This window comes from Boleophthalmus pectinirostris, unplaced genomic scaffold (genome assembly GCF_026225935.1).
Source record: "Boleophthalmus pectinirostris isolate CB_2022bp ecotype Guang Dong unplaced genomic scaffold, ASM2622593v1 HiC_scaffold_5, whole genome shotgun sequence".
Classification (NCBI taxonomy): domain Eukaryota; kingdom Metazoa; phylum Chordata; class Actinopteri; order Gobiiformes; family Gobiidae; genus Boleophthalmus; species Boleophthalmus pectinirostris.
The window spans coordinates 33,367,512-33,382,359 of record NW_026571404.1 but is presented as its reverse complement, the minus strand read 5'-3'; the positions used below and the strand labels follow the sequence as shown (position 1 = coordinate 33,382,359).

At 37.7% G+C, this 14,848-nt stretch overlaps 1 protein-coding gene across 1 annotated transcript; it reads left to right on the top strand.

The window, feature by feature from the left end:
• The first annotated feature begins 554 nt into the window (after nucleotides 1–554).
• On the top strand, nucleotides 555–14,474 carry eif4e1c (eukaryotic translation initiation factor 4E family member 1c). The gene is made up of 8 exons (XM_020929272.2): nucleotides 555–581; nucleotides 651–731; nucleotides 2,452–2,537; nucleotides 8,129–8,224; nucleotides 9,571–9,634; nucleotides 10,057–10,170; nucleotides 12,513–12,652; nucleotides 13,531–14,474. Exons 1-8 carry the CDS (start codon nucleotides 570–572, stop codon nucleotides 13,643–13,645), a joined length of 708 nt encoding a protein of 235 aa, XP_020784931.2. The 5' UTR covers nucleotides 555–569; the 3' UTR covers nucleotides 13,646–14,474.
• Nucleotides 14,475–14,848: the final 374 nt, after the last annotated feature.

Genomic DNA, 14,848 nt, shown 5'->3' with positions numbered 1-14,848 from the left:
GTGACATTTAAAAAAGGTAATTTATTGTGTTATTTAATGTAGTTTCATTTCTTGGTTACAACTGTGACCTATAATGAAATTAGATACTATTAAATTATTTTCTGATCTCTGTTATAATGTTGTTTCCTCATCACAAACCTCGAGTTGTGTTTTCTATTCACATATGTTAAACACACAGACCCATGCATATTTAGGCTAAGTTTTTCTCTCAAACAGAAAACATTGTTCCACCTTGTGATGTCATGTGTTTTTATACTCCATACACCTTCACCATAATCATTTGGATAATTTCAGACCTAGAATTGCTTATCTCTACTGTACTAAAGAGAAAAGGTAGCTGTTAAGTTGAAAACTACTGCTTCATGGCACGCATTTTGAGCTTTGGAGACAGACAAATAATAAAGGGTTAGTCACATTTCAGTCACATGTGTTACTGAGACAATACACAACTCCAGGTATGTTTTTGATGAGGAAACAACCTTATATCACAAGAGTTCATTTTGTGTCATATAGGACCTTTAAGCAAATAAGATTAACGTTAAACCACTTGTCAGTCTCTGGTGTTAAATATGTGGGCTAATGTATGTATGTGAAAATTCATGAATGGGCTATTGAATTCTTGTTGAAAAGTGCTGCGTCGGCTTCCGTAGGTGAGTGAGCGTGCGGAGAGTGACGCAGAGGCGCAGATCGGGCAGAACATTTCTACTGTCAAGATGGCGACATCGGAGCCGGTAAGAGCAGCGATAGATGACTAGAATTGAACACATAAACAGTATTTTTAACCAGCATGCATCAACCGTATGTCAGGAAACATTATAACCGTTCATAATCCCCGAGCGATGCTGTAGATTTCAGTGAAAAACTCCGCATTTCGTGTCGCAGTTGTAGCATCGGCGTGGGTCTGGGTTAGCCTTAGCTTGAAGCAATGTGATGATGAGGCTGACTTTGTAGAGAAGGGAGCGGCGTTCATTCAAACTCCTCCCGGGCTGTGCTTTTATTCCACACAATCAATAACACCTAAACATGTGTTATAGTTACATTTAACGCGTTTTATAATGACCAGGCGTATTACCACGCTTGCAGTTAGCGTAAATCAATTTGGACACGCGTGTTTCTCGTTAGTCGTTAGCTTAGCCCCATCCGCTAAAACTGGGGCTAATGAATGATAACTTGTTAAAAAATATTATTAACGTCAAATACACGCTCTGATGATTGTTGACATACTATTTTTGAAGAAGAAAATTCGAAATCTGTCGCATGATCTCACAGTTCCCAATGAACCAACGTGTAGTAGTCGTCACTGTAAAATCGTTTCGTTTGGGATCTTTTCTTCTATACATTATAAGCATATTATAGATCATATAGAGCTTATTGTGTGAACATATGTTTTTTCGCCAATAAGTCGTTGAAGAAAGAAAACATGTGGAAAATGGTCAAGGAAAAATACCAAAAGTCCCATCTGTTGTATTTTTTTTTACCGTTTTATTGCAATGTAGTATTGGGTAATTTCACTGGAAGTCTTATCACCTTTGTTGACACAGCATCATCCACTACAAGCCCCTCTAGAACTTCTACAGCTTTATGGCCACAGAGATAAATACTACATCCGTTTTATCTTGTACTGCTATCTTCTACCTTAACATACACATAGGTTTATAGCACTACAACACAATATATATCCATTGCAGTCAAATGACGATTTTAGTTCAATAAGCAAATCTTTAATTTGTGAGGTAATACAATGTCAGCTGCAAACACCAAAATATTCAGCCTTTTATGGAAAAATCTCTTATCTGTAGTTAATACCTCTATATATCTTCTGAAATTTTAAAGGATACTGGTATCAGTTTATCAGTTCATATTTCATTCTTAAATGAAAATGTGTCTGTGGTTGTTTACAATGTGCAGTCTTATTTTTTAAGCATATACCACAAATGCAATCACGGTACTTGTCAGAAGAAGAGCTGTCATGGTACTAGATTCGAACTAGATTTTGATACTAAGGAATAGGCTCAATACTACCAATTCTGATACCATGATAAAAAAAAAACACTCTTTCTTTACATAATCATATGTGATTTTCCACATTATTTAATAGTGCTCTTTTATATTACCATGTGGTCTTATATCTGTGTAATCCCTCAGTCGTCCAGGAGTATGTGGTCTTATACTATTTCAGCTCAAGATCATTCTAAAACTATTCAGGAAAGGTCCATTTCTGTCCTGTTAATATGGCGTTTTAGTATCGATACTTGCTCAAATGAATATCTAGTTCGATAGTGTTTTTGTATAGATTAGTATCAGATTTTCAATAATTTTGACAACTGTAAGCTCTAGTAATATCCTTTGTAAACTATTGCTTCATCAGAATGTATATTGAATGGTGATACTAATTCTAATGTGGATTGTGAAATCCTTTTGTAAAACTCCCATGTATATGTGTGTCTACAGAAAGCAGCTGATACCGAAGAACAATCAACTGAGAGTCAAGTCGTTGCAAACCCTGAGCAGTACATCAAGCATCCTTTGCAAAACAGGTGAGAAACAGGAGGAGTGTGTGAAGGTTTTGAATGCAGTAGTGGGGATGAATTAAAATACAGTGAGGTTAGTATTTTTTTTATTTAGTATACAGTCAGTGCAGTGTGGGGTGGGGTGAATATTGTTGTCACAATTTCAGATTTTATTTCGATACTAAGGAATAGACTCGATACTCAGTACAGATTCTGATATCACAATGATAATAAAAACATTCATTATTTAAACATGAATTACATGAATGTGATTTTCAACATTTAGTACTATTTAGTATAATACTTTCTTTTATATTCCTATGTGGCCTTATATATGTGTAATCCCTCAGTGGTCCATGGGTGTATACTACTTTACAGTCTTACATTCTGATTTAGCTCAACATCATTCTGTAACAGGACTATACCAGGTCTAATCGTTGGCAAATCCAGGTCTAAAAGTGAACTACACCATTTTCACTGTAGTTCTAAACAAGTGAAAAGAAATTTCAAAAGGAGAAAAAAAAAGTAGTTCTGTGTTAGGCAAACACACATAAAGAGCCGTCCAAGTATCACCTGAAAAAGCTCTCATACCACCGTTTGAGAAACACTGGTCTTATCAAACTTAAAAGTGCAACTTGTGTAACTTTTCTGGTGGAGAGTCTGTCAAATTTCTATGAGGAAATATTATTGCTTTGTCTGGAATGTTTCACAGTATGGTATTAAACTCCCTTCGTGGAGACCAAGCTAGACCAAGATACAGCTCAGATCTGTGGAGAGGCAGCCACGTGCACAGTCAGAATGCTTGTTTTTCTTGGTATTTTTGAGCTGTAATTGAATAAATGCAAAGAGAACTGCTTAACTGCTCTCTTCGCATTTATTGCTCTGCTTGTGCAACATTCCAAGCAGAGCAATGACATATCTATAGAAACAAGCAGGTGAAAAGTTACACAATATGCCTTTTAAAAGAAGCAGCCATTATGCTATTATTTTAACGACTGATTTGTTTATTTCAGTCACAGGAATTCCAGAAACAGTAATAAAAAAAGGTGTAGGCTGAATTTTAAGTGTATTACACCTACCCTTTATTTGTCTCTTATAGCACCATTCTTATTGATAGCAAAATGGAAAAAATAAACAATACAAGTTGAAAAGCGCAAATATTGTCTTTAATACAGAACAGAGGAAGTGGGTATGGTTAGTGGCGAGTTGGTGGGGGAGGAATCCACACTGACACAATCATGAGTCAGTCACATTTCAGGCACATTGTTCTGTTTGGAGAGAGGGTGCATTTGGCCTCTGCTTTGACCCCTAATAGAAGTCTGTGTCAACATTTAATCTAAGGTCAGGTTTAGTGCTATACTGGAAATTAGAGCTGTAAAATGTAATTCGAACTGTCACAATTGGAAAAAATAACTGCTTCTGTTTTGATAGTTTAGCATCCATAATCCCTCCAGTGCTTGTGTTTTGTTTTCAGTTTCCTCAAACACAGGTGGTTCAACTGAACTGTGACTTTCGTTCCCATTTTTGCTGTAGCTGTTTTGTGTGTGGATCATTTGTTTGTTAAATGGTCCTTCACCTCTTCCAGACAGTTCTGCTTATTCAGTTGAGCTCTACCTTTGCCTTGTGTGTACTATCACTGACCCGAGGCTTCGATTTTGACCTGAGGTGGAAACTTTGGGGTTTGTAATTTGTGTTTCACTAAGTGGCATAACATAATTTAAAGTTAAAGCAGTGCTGCCTCTGTCCTTGTTTTTTTTTATTTAAGACAAGCAGAGTTAATTTAAGGGCAGAGCAATGACATCCCACGCAAAGGTAAAAGAGGAGAGAAAATGCGATGTCAACTATTCCATGTCTAAAAACCCACTGAACCCACTGTTTGACTGCACAATAGTGTCAAAAAGAGGAGTGAAAAGAGTCGCATTGGGCTTGAGAGCTCACTATAGTGCACTTTTCGCACTCATTTACAGTGACCTCAAACATTATAGGAGCATGGTCTGAGAATACAGCATCACCCACACAAACATTGTCAATAGGAGCATCGTGTGACAGCACAAGGTCCAGAGTGTGTCCATGTGTTTGTGTGGCACCAGTAATATGCTGGGTTAGTAGCTTGTCACCATGAAGATGTTATTATTTATATTACTTTCTATAAGCATGGAGACCAAACCAGGCAAGTTACAGGTCAGATCTGTGGAGAAGCGACCCTGCTCACAGTCAGAATGCCTGTTTTTCCAGGTATTTTTGAGCTATAAAGCCACCTTACAAATAAATGTAAGGTAAACCTGTTTAATGTCATACTGTGGAACAATCCAGGCAGAGAAATGATATTGACATATATATATGGGTCAGAAAGGAATTTTAAAAGCATTAGTAATTGACTTTTATCTTCTTTATAGTTAGTAGGGATGTAACTATATCCGAATTTCTCTGTACAGTATTTTTGTGATATGAATCTCACGGTACAATATTTGTTGCAATGTTTTGTAGAGGACATTGTGAATATGCTACTTTTTTCTTTTGGGTCTGTCATAAACCAAAGAGTTATTCGAAAGTGCTTATGAAGTTATTTGAGCATGTAGATTGGACTGAACCGGAGCAAAGGATCATGTTCTATGTAGTTCTTTCTTTTTTAGCTATTGCTGCACCATAACAATGAATTTAAGCAAACAGATTTCAATTAGAAGAATTTGATGTATTGTGATGGTCTACGATATTATTGAGAGACTTTTAGCGATACACTATCACGATATTTCGGTTATTGCTACATTCCTAATAGTTAGTTATAGTGTTCTGTAATGGTTTCATTATTTAGTATATAAAAAGTCAAAACTGCAGTTACATAGTTCTCATGAGTGTAGCCCACTCGGTATAGTCTGAACTCACCCACATATTTTAGAATGAATTGTTGGAGATGAGTAATATTTTTGTAACTTCTAAATTTAAATATTCTAGCAGAAAAAAAAATGCTATCCACCTTTCTCACGCTAAAGTAAAACCTGAATCATCTTAAAGATAACAATGAACCTTTATTCTTCCCACAAGTGAGAAATTCTAATGTTGCAATGTGAAGTTTGAGAACAGCAGGATTAGAAGACTTAACCATAAACATAAAAGAAATTTTTAGTTAAAAAATTGTAAATAAAGTTTTAATTTGTGAAATATGTGTAAAAGTTGTTAATCTTAGAAAATAATAGCATGCCTATGATTTTTTTTTTCTTTCTTGCTCATGTGTGTCAGTTAGGACCGTAATAAAATGAAAATTGGGGTACTGGTGACTTAAAATTCTTTGAGTATCTCTACTGGCATGGTAAGAAATAAGAATGGATGTTGTTTTAAGATATTTTTGAGCAATAAATAACACCTGTAGCTGAGTAAATGCAAGACAGATTAGTTTAATACCATACTGTGGATAATTTAAACAAAAACATTAACATTTCCATGGAGACAAATGGTTTGCAGACCCTCTCCAGAAAACGTACACAATGCATCTTTAAGTCTAAAAAGGACATGCTAATACCTAATGTCAATAGAGGTTGGTTGCCATTTAACTCAGCAGTGCATAGACCTGACCCAGTGCCCTTTCTGTTTACCACTCTGATACTACAGCCTGTCCTTATGTAACTCTGGTTTATTAGCGACAGGCGCGGGTGCACTGGGTTCAGCTGGTGTCCTCCATTTGCCCCAGGACGCCCCACCCTTCCTCTCCCTCCTCCCCTCTTCTGGTCTCCTCCTCCTCTCCTCGTCCCTGATAAAAGACCGAACAGAGCTTTGTAAACAAAAGACGTGTTTGTGACTCTGTGCGCGTCCGATTCACATGCAGCTGTGGCGGGACCTCCCTTTGAGCACTGTTTGTTAATGGACATTTGCATTTCAATGGGACAGTCAGGTGGCATCACGGACAGTCACGCTTAGACCTGAAATTTCCACAGTTGTAAGGACACTTCTTAAAGGTGTATTGCGTAATTTTTCTGCTGGAGGGTCTGTCAGATGTCTTTCCCCATAGAGATGTTATCACTTTGTCTGGAATGTTTCACAGCATGGTATTAAACCTTTCTATATTCATGAAGTCCAAAGCAGTTTAAGTTATAGGTCAGATCTGTGGATAGGAGACCCCGCTCACAGTCAGAATGTCTGTTTTTGTAGGTATTTTTGAGCTATACAACCAACTATAATTGAGTAAATGTAAGGTACAGCTGTTTAATGTCAAACTGTAGAACATTTCAGACAGAGCAATGACACATCTATCGAAACAAGCAGGTAACAGACCCTCCACCTGAAGTTATACATTGCCACTTTAATTTGCAGTTGTCCAGTGTTTTTAAAGATACCTGGATCCAGAATACTCAATTCTTCAATACTTTACAAAGATGTTTTCAAATGGGTGTGATTGACAGGTGGATTAGCCAATCAGAGACACCCATGGTTCATCCGTATGTACATTATTGCCCTTCTTCCTACTGGATTTGGGAAAAAGCTTAATATACCGGTTAGCCCCGTTATTGGCGCATTACATACGTTATGACCAAATAGCAGCGATCGGTTAAATGAAAAAAAGTACAGTATTTTCTGGGCTATTAGGCGCGCTCTTAAGCCTCTAACCCTATCAAAAAATGACTACGCGCCCCGCAATCCAGAGCGCCCTATACAGGAATCCACTTGGGTGTCCCAGCACAACTTCAGTAAACTACAAAGCCGCAGCACACGCAAACACGCACGGAGCAGACAGCGACCGAGCAGCGAAAAACACCCACAGACACACTCATCACTCCACACGGACGAGGAATCGAACGGAGGAACGAACTGAAAAAGCGAGTGCAATGTGCCGCTTCTAGACACAACTGAACAACTGAGTCACTGCGAACACGCTGACAATCCAGCGGACCTAGACAGCACCCTCCCTACATGCCACAATTGAACAAAGTTGAGAGTCACCGTGAACACGCCAAACAAATTCTGACTGACCCATCTAACTGTTGTGTTTTTTTTAAAGTCCAGTGCGGTTTATTTGTGAAAAAAGTTCGAAAATAGATCATTTAATGACAGTGCGTCTTATAAACCAGAGCGCCTAATAGCCTGAAAAATACTGTACCCGCCTACCGTCAAGCAAACGAATTCTAGTGCTGTGAGGACAGACGGTTTCCACGAAGTGAAACCGACTGATGAATCAGGCTAGAGCGAAGCACCAAACTCTGTTAATAAGTGAGTTATTAGTCAGACGTGATTGTCCTCATCGACACTGAGAGACTCATCGACACTCCCCTTCTTCAAAAAAGCCCTAAAACTTACCTGTTCAAAACTGTCTTCAAATAACTGCATCTCATTTTGATCGATTGATTTGATCTCATTTGTGGTTTGTCTATTTTGAACTGCATGAAGCGTCTGTGTCAAGAAAAGTGCTAAAAAAGTGTTATGTGTTATTGTAATTGGTGTATATCAATATGTCAAATTATAACGTGAGCCCTGTGTGTTTTTGTATTGTTTATCATTCGCCTCGGCTATAAATGTGTATATATGTTATACTGAAATGTACTAAAACTTGTTACACAATTTAGTCCTTTTTGAGTATAGTGTAAAAGAGTAATATCTCCTCTTTAATGTCTTTTTTTGTGTTTCTGCAGGTGGGCCTTGTGGTATTTCAAAAATGACAAGAGCAAAAGTTGGACAGAAAACCTGCGTCTGATTTCAAAGTTCGACACAGTGGAAGATTTCTGGGCGTAAGTCATTTTCTAAACCACACAATATGACCCTTTACATTTAGTGTACTGAAATAACACATATTAAAGGATCCATATTACGTTATTTTCTGATGGATGTTATAATATTGTTTCCTCATCACAAACAGACCTGGAGTTGTGTTTTGTATCATTCACGCATGTTTAACACACAATCCCTGCATATTTAGGCTGAGTTTTTTTTCTCAGACACCGTGTTTCCACCATGTGATGTCATGTGAAAGTACAGGAAGTGCTCTACTGTTTTTTTTTTGTTTTTGTTTTTTTTAATTCCAGCACCTTCACTAGAATCATTTAGATATTTTCGGCCCTAGAATTGCCAATCTCTACTGAACTGAAGATAAAAGGAGCTGTTAACTGAACATTACATGCGATCAAAAGGTGGAACAGAGCATTTTAAGCTTTGGAGACTGAGACAGCTTAATAATAAAGGGTTACTCAAATATGTGAATGAAACAAAACACAACTCCAGGTATATTTTGGTAAGGTAACAGTATTTTAACATAACAGCTCACAGGAGTCAATCTTGCTTAATGTAGGACCTTTGATTTAATATTGTCATAAAGCAATTTTCTGTTGTAATCCAAGAGTTTAATAGGTTTAGTAAGTGATAGAAAACCTCAGATTAAACATTTGTGAATTCAATTTAACCCAGATAATTCATGGAACAGTACAATGTAATCAATAGGGAAACCTGTCTCTTGCCCCCCCATCTGGCAGAATGATGTCATCACAGTTTATAATCTGAAACCATGCATCACAATCATCACATGCTGAATATGCAAATCCTCTTAAATTTCTATAATGGTGCCTAGAGTTGACATTTCATTGTTAAATTCAAATGGGAGTAACTTCTTCTACATAGCGTTAGTGAAAAAGGGGTTGGGAAAGATTAGTCTGTATTATGCAAAATGGACTTTTGTAAGCTTTTGTGAGCCTTGTTAGAATTCTGTTACGTCCTCAAAAACAGACCTGGAGTTGTTTTGTTTCATTTACACATGTTTGAGTATGGTAATTCTTAATCCATTATTATCTGTCTAGATCACCAGAGATCAAAATACTCTGTTCCACCTTGTGATGTCATGAAGCGGTAGTTTTCAAGTTAATAAAAGTTAAAAGGTAGCTGTTAATTTGAAAACCAGCGCTTCATGATCTCACAAGGTGGGACAGAGAGTTTTGTGCTTTGGAGACAGACTAATATATCAAATGAATGACTCAAAACACAACTCAGGATATGTTTTTGATTATCACATAGGTCAGAATATAGCATAATATGGGCCCTTTTAAGGATTTCATCATCATTAACTGAACATTTTGTGTTTTTACAGGTTATATAACCACATACAGCAACCTAGCAAACTCGGATTTGGCTGTGATTATTGCTTATTTAAGGTAAGGGAACAGAGAAATGCGAATAACTTTTTAAAGGCTCTACACCATTTTCTATGTGTAATAAAGTCCAATTGGCGGCACAATGGCTGAGTGGCTAACACTTTCTGCCTTTCTGTGTGGAGTCTGCATTTTCTCCGTGTCTGGGTGGGTTTCCATCGGGCACTCTGCGTTCCCCCATCGACTCAAAAACATGCACCATAGGTCGAATCCCAGAGCATGATCACAGAACATGTGCACTGCTCCTGAGATGCCCAAGCGACATTTAAAGCATGGGTCAAAAGTGGACAATTTCCCTACAGGGATAATAAAGTAAAAAAATACTATGTGAACCATTGAGCTATTTGCATTACTCTGAAGGTAATAGTCTGCCTCTGAAAAAAATGTAAATGACTGTAAAGTGACCCTACCTCTCTATACCTCAGGATGGTATTAAACCTATGTGGGAGGACGACAGGAATAAACTGGGTGGCCGATGGCTCATGACACTCAACAAACAACAGAGACACAACGACCTGGACCGCTACTGGATGGAGACGGTGAGAAGAGCAAAGTCTGATTCTTTTTAGCTACTTTACAGGTACTATATCAAGCCAAATTTTCCTTTTAGTTATATTATGTTGTTACATCATCAAAACATACTTGATGTTGTTTTTTGTTTCATTCACACATGTTTGGGGAACGCTTTATTATTGGTCTGTGTACATCTCCAAAGGTCAGAATGCTCTGTTCCAGCTTGTGATGTCATGAATTGGTAGTTTTCAAGTTAACTGTACTTTTTATCTTTTGTTCAGTAGGGACATCACAAGGTGGAACAGAGTGTTTTGAGCTTTGGAGATGTAAACAGAATAATAATAATTTTGATGAGAAGAATTCAGCCTAAGTATGCCGGGCTTTTGTGTTTGTGTATGAATCACAAAAGCCCTGTGATGAGGAAAAAGCATTATTATATAGATCAGAAAATGGTTTTGTATAGGCCTTTTTAAGATGTTTTTTTGTTTGTTTGTTTTGGGGGTTTTTGGAAAGTCGATGGCAAATTTTAACAGTCACGGGATTGTTTGGGCTCCTTGAGCAGCTTTTACCTCATAAGAGATTATTTTTAGCCTCTCTTTAGTTCTGTTTCAGGATAACAGACACAGTAATGGCTGAAATACAAGCTGATAATGTTTTAAAGCCTTAATTGTCATGAAAGTTGCTAGTAAAAGGGCATAGGCAAATCTCCATAGAGCATCAGAGTTCACATTTAACTAGTTGCATTTTGGGTTTAATGTTTTTTTTCCCAAAAGCTTAGTCTCTTGTTCCCTGAAAATCTTTTGCACTCTAAATCAGATTATCACATTTTTTGGAGTTATAAGAGTATTAAAATGACATGTAGATGGCAAGATCATCTGATTTCTTTCTGATCATGGTCCCTCTAATCACTCACATCAGATTTTGTGGTTTACATAATAATAGTCTTAAATGTTCAGAAATTAAACAATAATCAGATATTATTGTATATGTGAACAGCCAGTGAGTCCCTCCCAGCTCCTCTGTGCTGCTGTGGTAGTATAGGCCCTATTCATGCTTACTGGAAGGCGTTAAGTTACAGACACTGGGCACCTGATAAAACCATGGATTCAGCAGCAGCGTCCCACACAACCTGCCAAAGGGGATGGGGTCTTTAATCGTGTCAATGTCACTCGCAGGCAGCTGGTTGTAACTGTTGGTCTACCGAACATAACGGAATGCTACCATTACATCTGTTTGTTTATTTATTTAGTTTAACTTAGACAAATTACAATAGACAAATTAATAGGCAATTTGAAAAAGCAAAAAAGAAAGAATACAATGACATGCCACAAGGAAGTCATCACCCGTTACCAAACATCTTATGGTTATGTGGCTCAAGTGTGATTCAAGTGTGATTATATAGAAATAAACTGAACAACTGGTATATGGTTTACAGATGTGTTCAGAATTGTTGGTACCCCTCTGGTAATGAAAAAAATCAACTATGGTCACTGAAATAACCTGAAATTAAGAAAAGCTATAATAAATAAAAATGTCCTCAGGCTCATTGACTCAAGTTTCATTGACAGTTACCGAAATTGTTTGCCTCAAAAGGTTGTGCAACAAAATATTAAGTTAAAGGTACCATCATTTTTGTCCAGGCCAGTGTCATTATTTTGTTTTTTCAAATTATTCTGTTTAACCACAGGTGAAAAGCAATGTTTGATTTCCATTGGACAATTTTCAGTAAATTTTTATTTATTATTGCTTTTATCAGTTTCAAGTTATTTCAGTGATGACTTTTGATTTTATCTTTCATTGCCAGAGAAGTGCCAACAATTTTGAACACGTTTGTCATTTAAATTCACCAGATTTTTTAGTAAGCGTAAATTCTTTAGCCCTAAAAATATCTAGTACATGAATATAAAGTAAACCTCTTTCTCTCTTTCTTTCTCTTTCTCTCTCTCCCTTTCTGTCTTCCTCTCTCTAATACTAAGAAAGCAATAGTGTCCCAATAGTCATGAAGAAAGATAGTAAGAGTGTTATCAGCGTCACTGTCAGATTTAAATGTGATCAGTTTACACTATACTTCAGATACAGGTTATATGTTATGTTTGGCGGTGAATTAAAAAAAAAAAAAAAAAGGATTCATGTCAGAGGCTCTCAGACTTTTACTCCAAAGAAAAAATGTGGCTTTCTGAGTATCACCAGGTCTAAACCAGGTCTAAAACCGGACTCTTCCAGGCCTAATGTAGTGCTTAACCAGATCTGAAAGGGAACTGCTTTATTCAAATGAGGACATAAAAGTGGATAAAATTAACTCTAAATGGGGCAAAACCACAAACACTGATTTACGTGACTTTGCTTTATGGTTCTGTTCCTCCCTCAGCTCTTGTGTTTAGTGGGCGAGTCCTTTGACGAGGCGAGTGAGGACGTGTGCGGCGCCGTGGTCAACGTCAGACCTAAAGGAGACAAAATAGCCATCTGGACGAGCAACTGCCAAAACAGGGACGCCATCATGACGATAGGGTGAGTCTTGTGCAGAGCATAGACTTGGACTTGGACTTTAGACAAACTTTATTTATCCACAAGGGAAATGACTTGGACATAGTAGCTCACAGATTACAATAAATATAATAACAAAGTGCAACAATATAAATGGTAATAATAAATACAAAATAAGCGAGACTGGTATCAAATATGGCATAATTATATAAATGTATACGTACAAGTAAAAATTAAATATAGAAATGTATAGTAGTAAAATGCATCCCTATAGCTGATAAATGCAAGAAGTTGGACTGCTGTATTGTTTGTTTCATTGTTTCTGCCGCCAAAATTAGAATTTCCTTCAGGATCAATAAAGTATGTATCTAAAAATAAATGTAGAGCACAGATTTTTGTATTCTCCTTCTTTTTAAAGGTGTATTGTGTAACTTTTCTGGTGGAGGGTCCATCAAATGCTTTTCTCCATGGAGAAGTTATTGCTTTGCCTGGAATGTTTCACAGTATGGCATTAAACCTTTCTATCAATCATGGAGACCAGACGAAGTTACAAGTCAGATCTGTGGAGGGGCAACCCTGATGACAGTCAGAATGCCTGTGTTTCTAGATATTTTTGAGCTATAAAACCAGCTGTAATTGAATAAATGTAAGGTAGAGCTGTAAAATATTATACTGTGGAACATTCCAGACACAGCAATGACAATGACAATGCACCTTTTATTTGTCTTTTGATTTGTCTGTGTTGTGATATTAATATATTTCATGATCTGTAAATCACTTTCAATTTGTGTACAAATTGTGCTATACAAATCCGCTTGCCTTGCATAGAGCATTACCACTGTATGGCCACCAGATGGAGCCACAGCACTAACTTCTCTGCACTTGTCTCTCTCCACCCACAGGCAGCTGTACAAAGAGCGTCTGAGCATCCCCATGAAAGCTCTGATCGGATACCAGTCTCATGATGACACCTCCAGCAAAAGCGGCTCCACCACCAAGAACATGTACTCAGTCTAACCCCCTCCGCCCCAGTGTAGATCTAAACAAATTCCCACGCACCATCACCATTAACACCACCCACAGCTGTCGCCTCCTGTAGTGTCCCTCCTTTTAAACAGTCTAGTGTGTTCAGACGCAGCTCCGTGTTACAGATGTTACTGAGACACAGGCAGGTCACATGAGCGCTGGAGAACACACTGAAGTTACTTTTAAATGTCCCAGTGCGCCCTCTGCTGGAGCTGTGTGGAGGGCGTTTGGTTTGGTCCCTCCTTAGGCTGCTTTTCCTCCACGGAGCAATGTTTTAAGGGCAATTTTATCTCGTGTTCTGCAGAAGTGGGGCTCACACATGCACCAGCGTAAGAATCTACACTATCTTAACATTTGTGAACGCTGTGGTCAAGGTCCAAAAGGTCACGTTTGGATTCAGGCCACTTATTGTTTCAGCCATGCTGGAATTTTTGTGGAATAATGCTTGTAGTTTTTTTGAACTTTTTTTTTTTTCTTTCTTCTTCCCTTTACATTTTATTTATAATGTATGCATTGCAGTTAGATGAAAACAACCATGAATTGTGTTTTTCAATGCCCTCTTCTACCTTTTGTTATTGAAGTTAATAATGTGGACTACTGCATAGATGATTTTTTACAGTGAGATGCTGACAGACGTAGGTGTGCTTGTCACTGTTTCTTCCTAACAGACTGTAGATACAGGCTCTGCTCGGCCACAGGCCACAAGAGGATTTTCATTGTGAAAAGATTGAGCTCATAATGTCTCTTTATTCTCTGTAATTCCAGGATGTATATTACCTTCTTTCAAGTAAAGGTTCAGTGCTTTGCATTAAAACCAGAAGTTTGTCTCCTTTGTTTTGTCACACGCCTCTCTCTCCACAGCCTCTTGTAAACCTGCTGTGGGTTTAAAGGATATTCTTTAACCACAACATTGTACAAGAGAATAAGAATAAGGTGTAAACATGACCGTCACTGTGGCGACGCATTCTTCCTGATTGCTGCTGTGAGTCAGAGGGGTGGAGGAACCAACCATGAAAAATTCTTTTCACAAAATTAGTGGCAAAGTTTGTCTATTACATAAACTTCAGTGCTAAGCATTCTGGGTATTCTACTTACTCATCTTGCAGTAGACAACAGTTTAGAGGGTTCCCCTGTTTCAGGTCTTGGTAGTTCATTTCCTACTGGAACTGCACACTTGTCTTGCTAAAGGATCCA

Bases quoted from the DNA above. Each gene is read 5' to 3' on its own strand.
- eif4e1c (XM_020929272.2), top strand. The intron at 9,635-10,056 runs GTAAGGGAACAG...TCTATACCTCAG, and splicing joins GTGATTATTGCTTATTTAAG to GATGGTATTAAACCTATGTG. The intron at 12,653-13,530 runs GTGAGTCTTGTG...CTCCACCCACAG, and splicing joins GACGCCATCATGACGATAGG to GCAGCTGTACAAAGAGCGTC.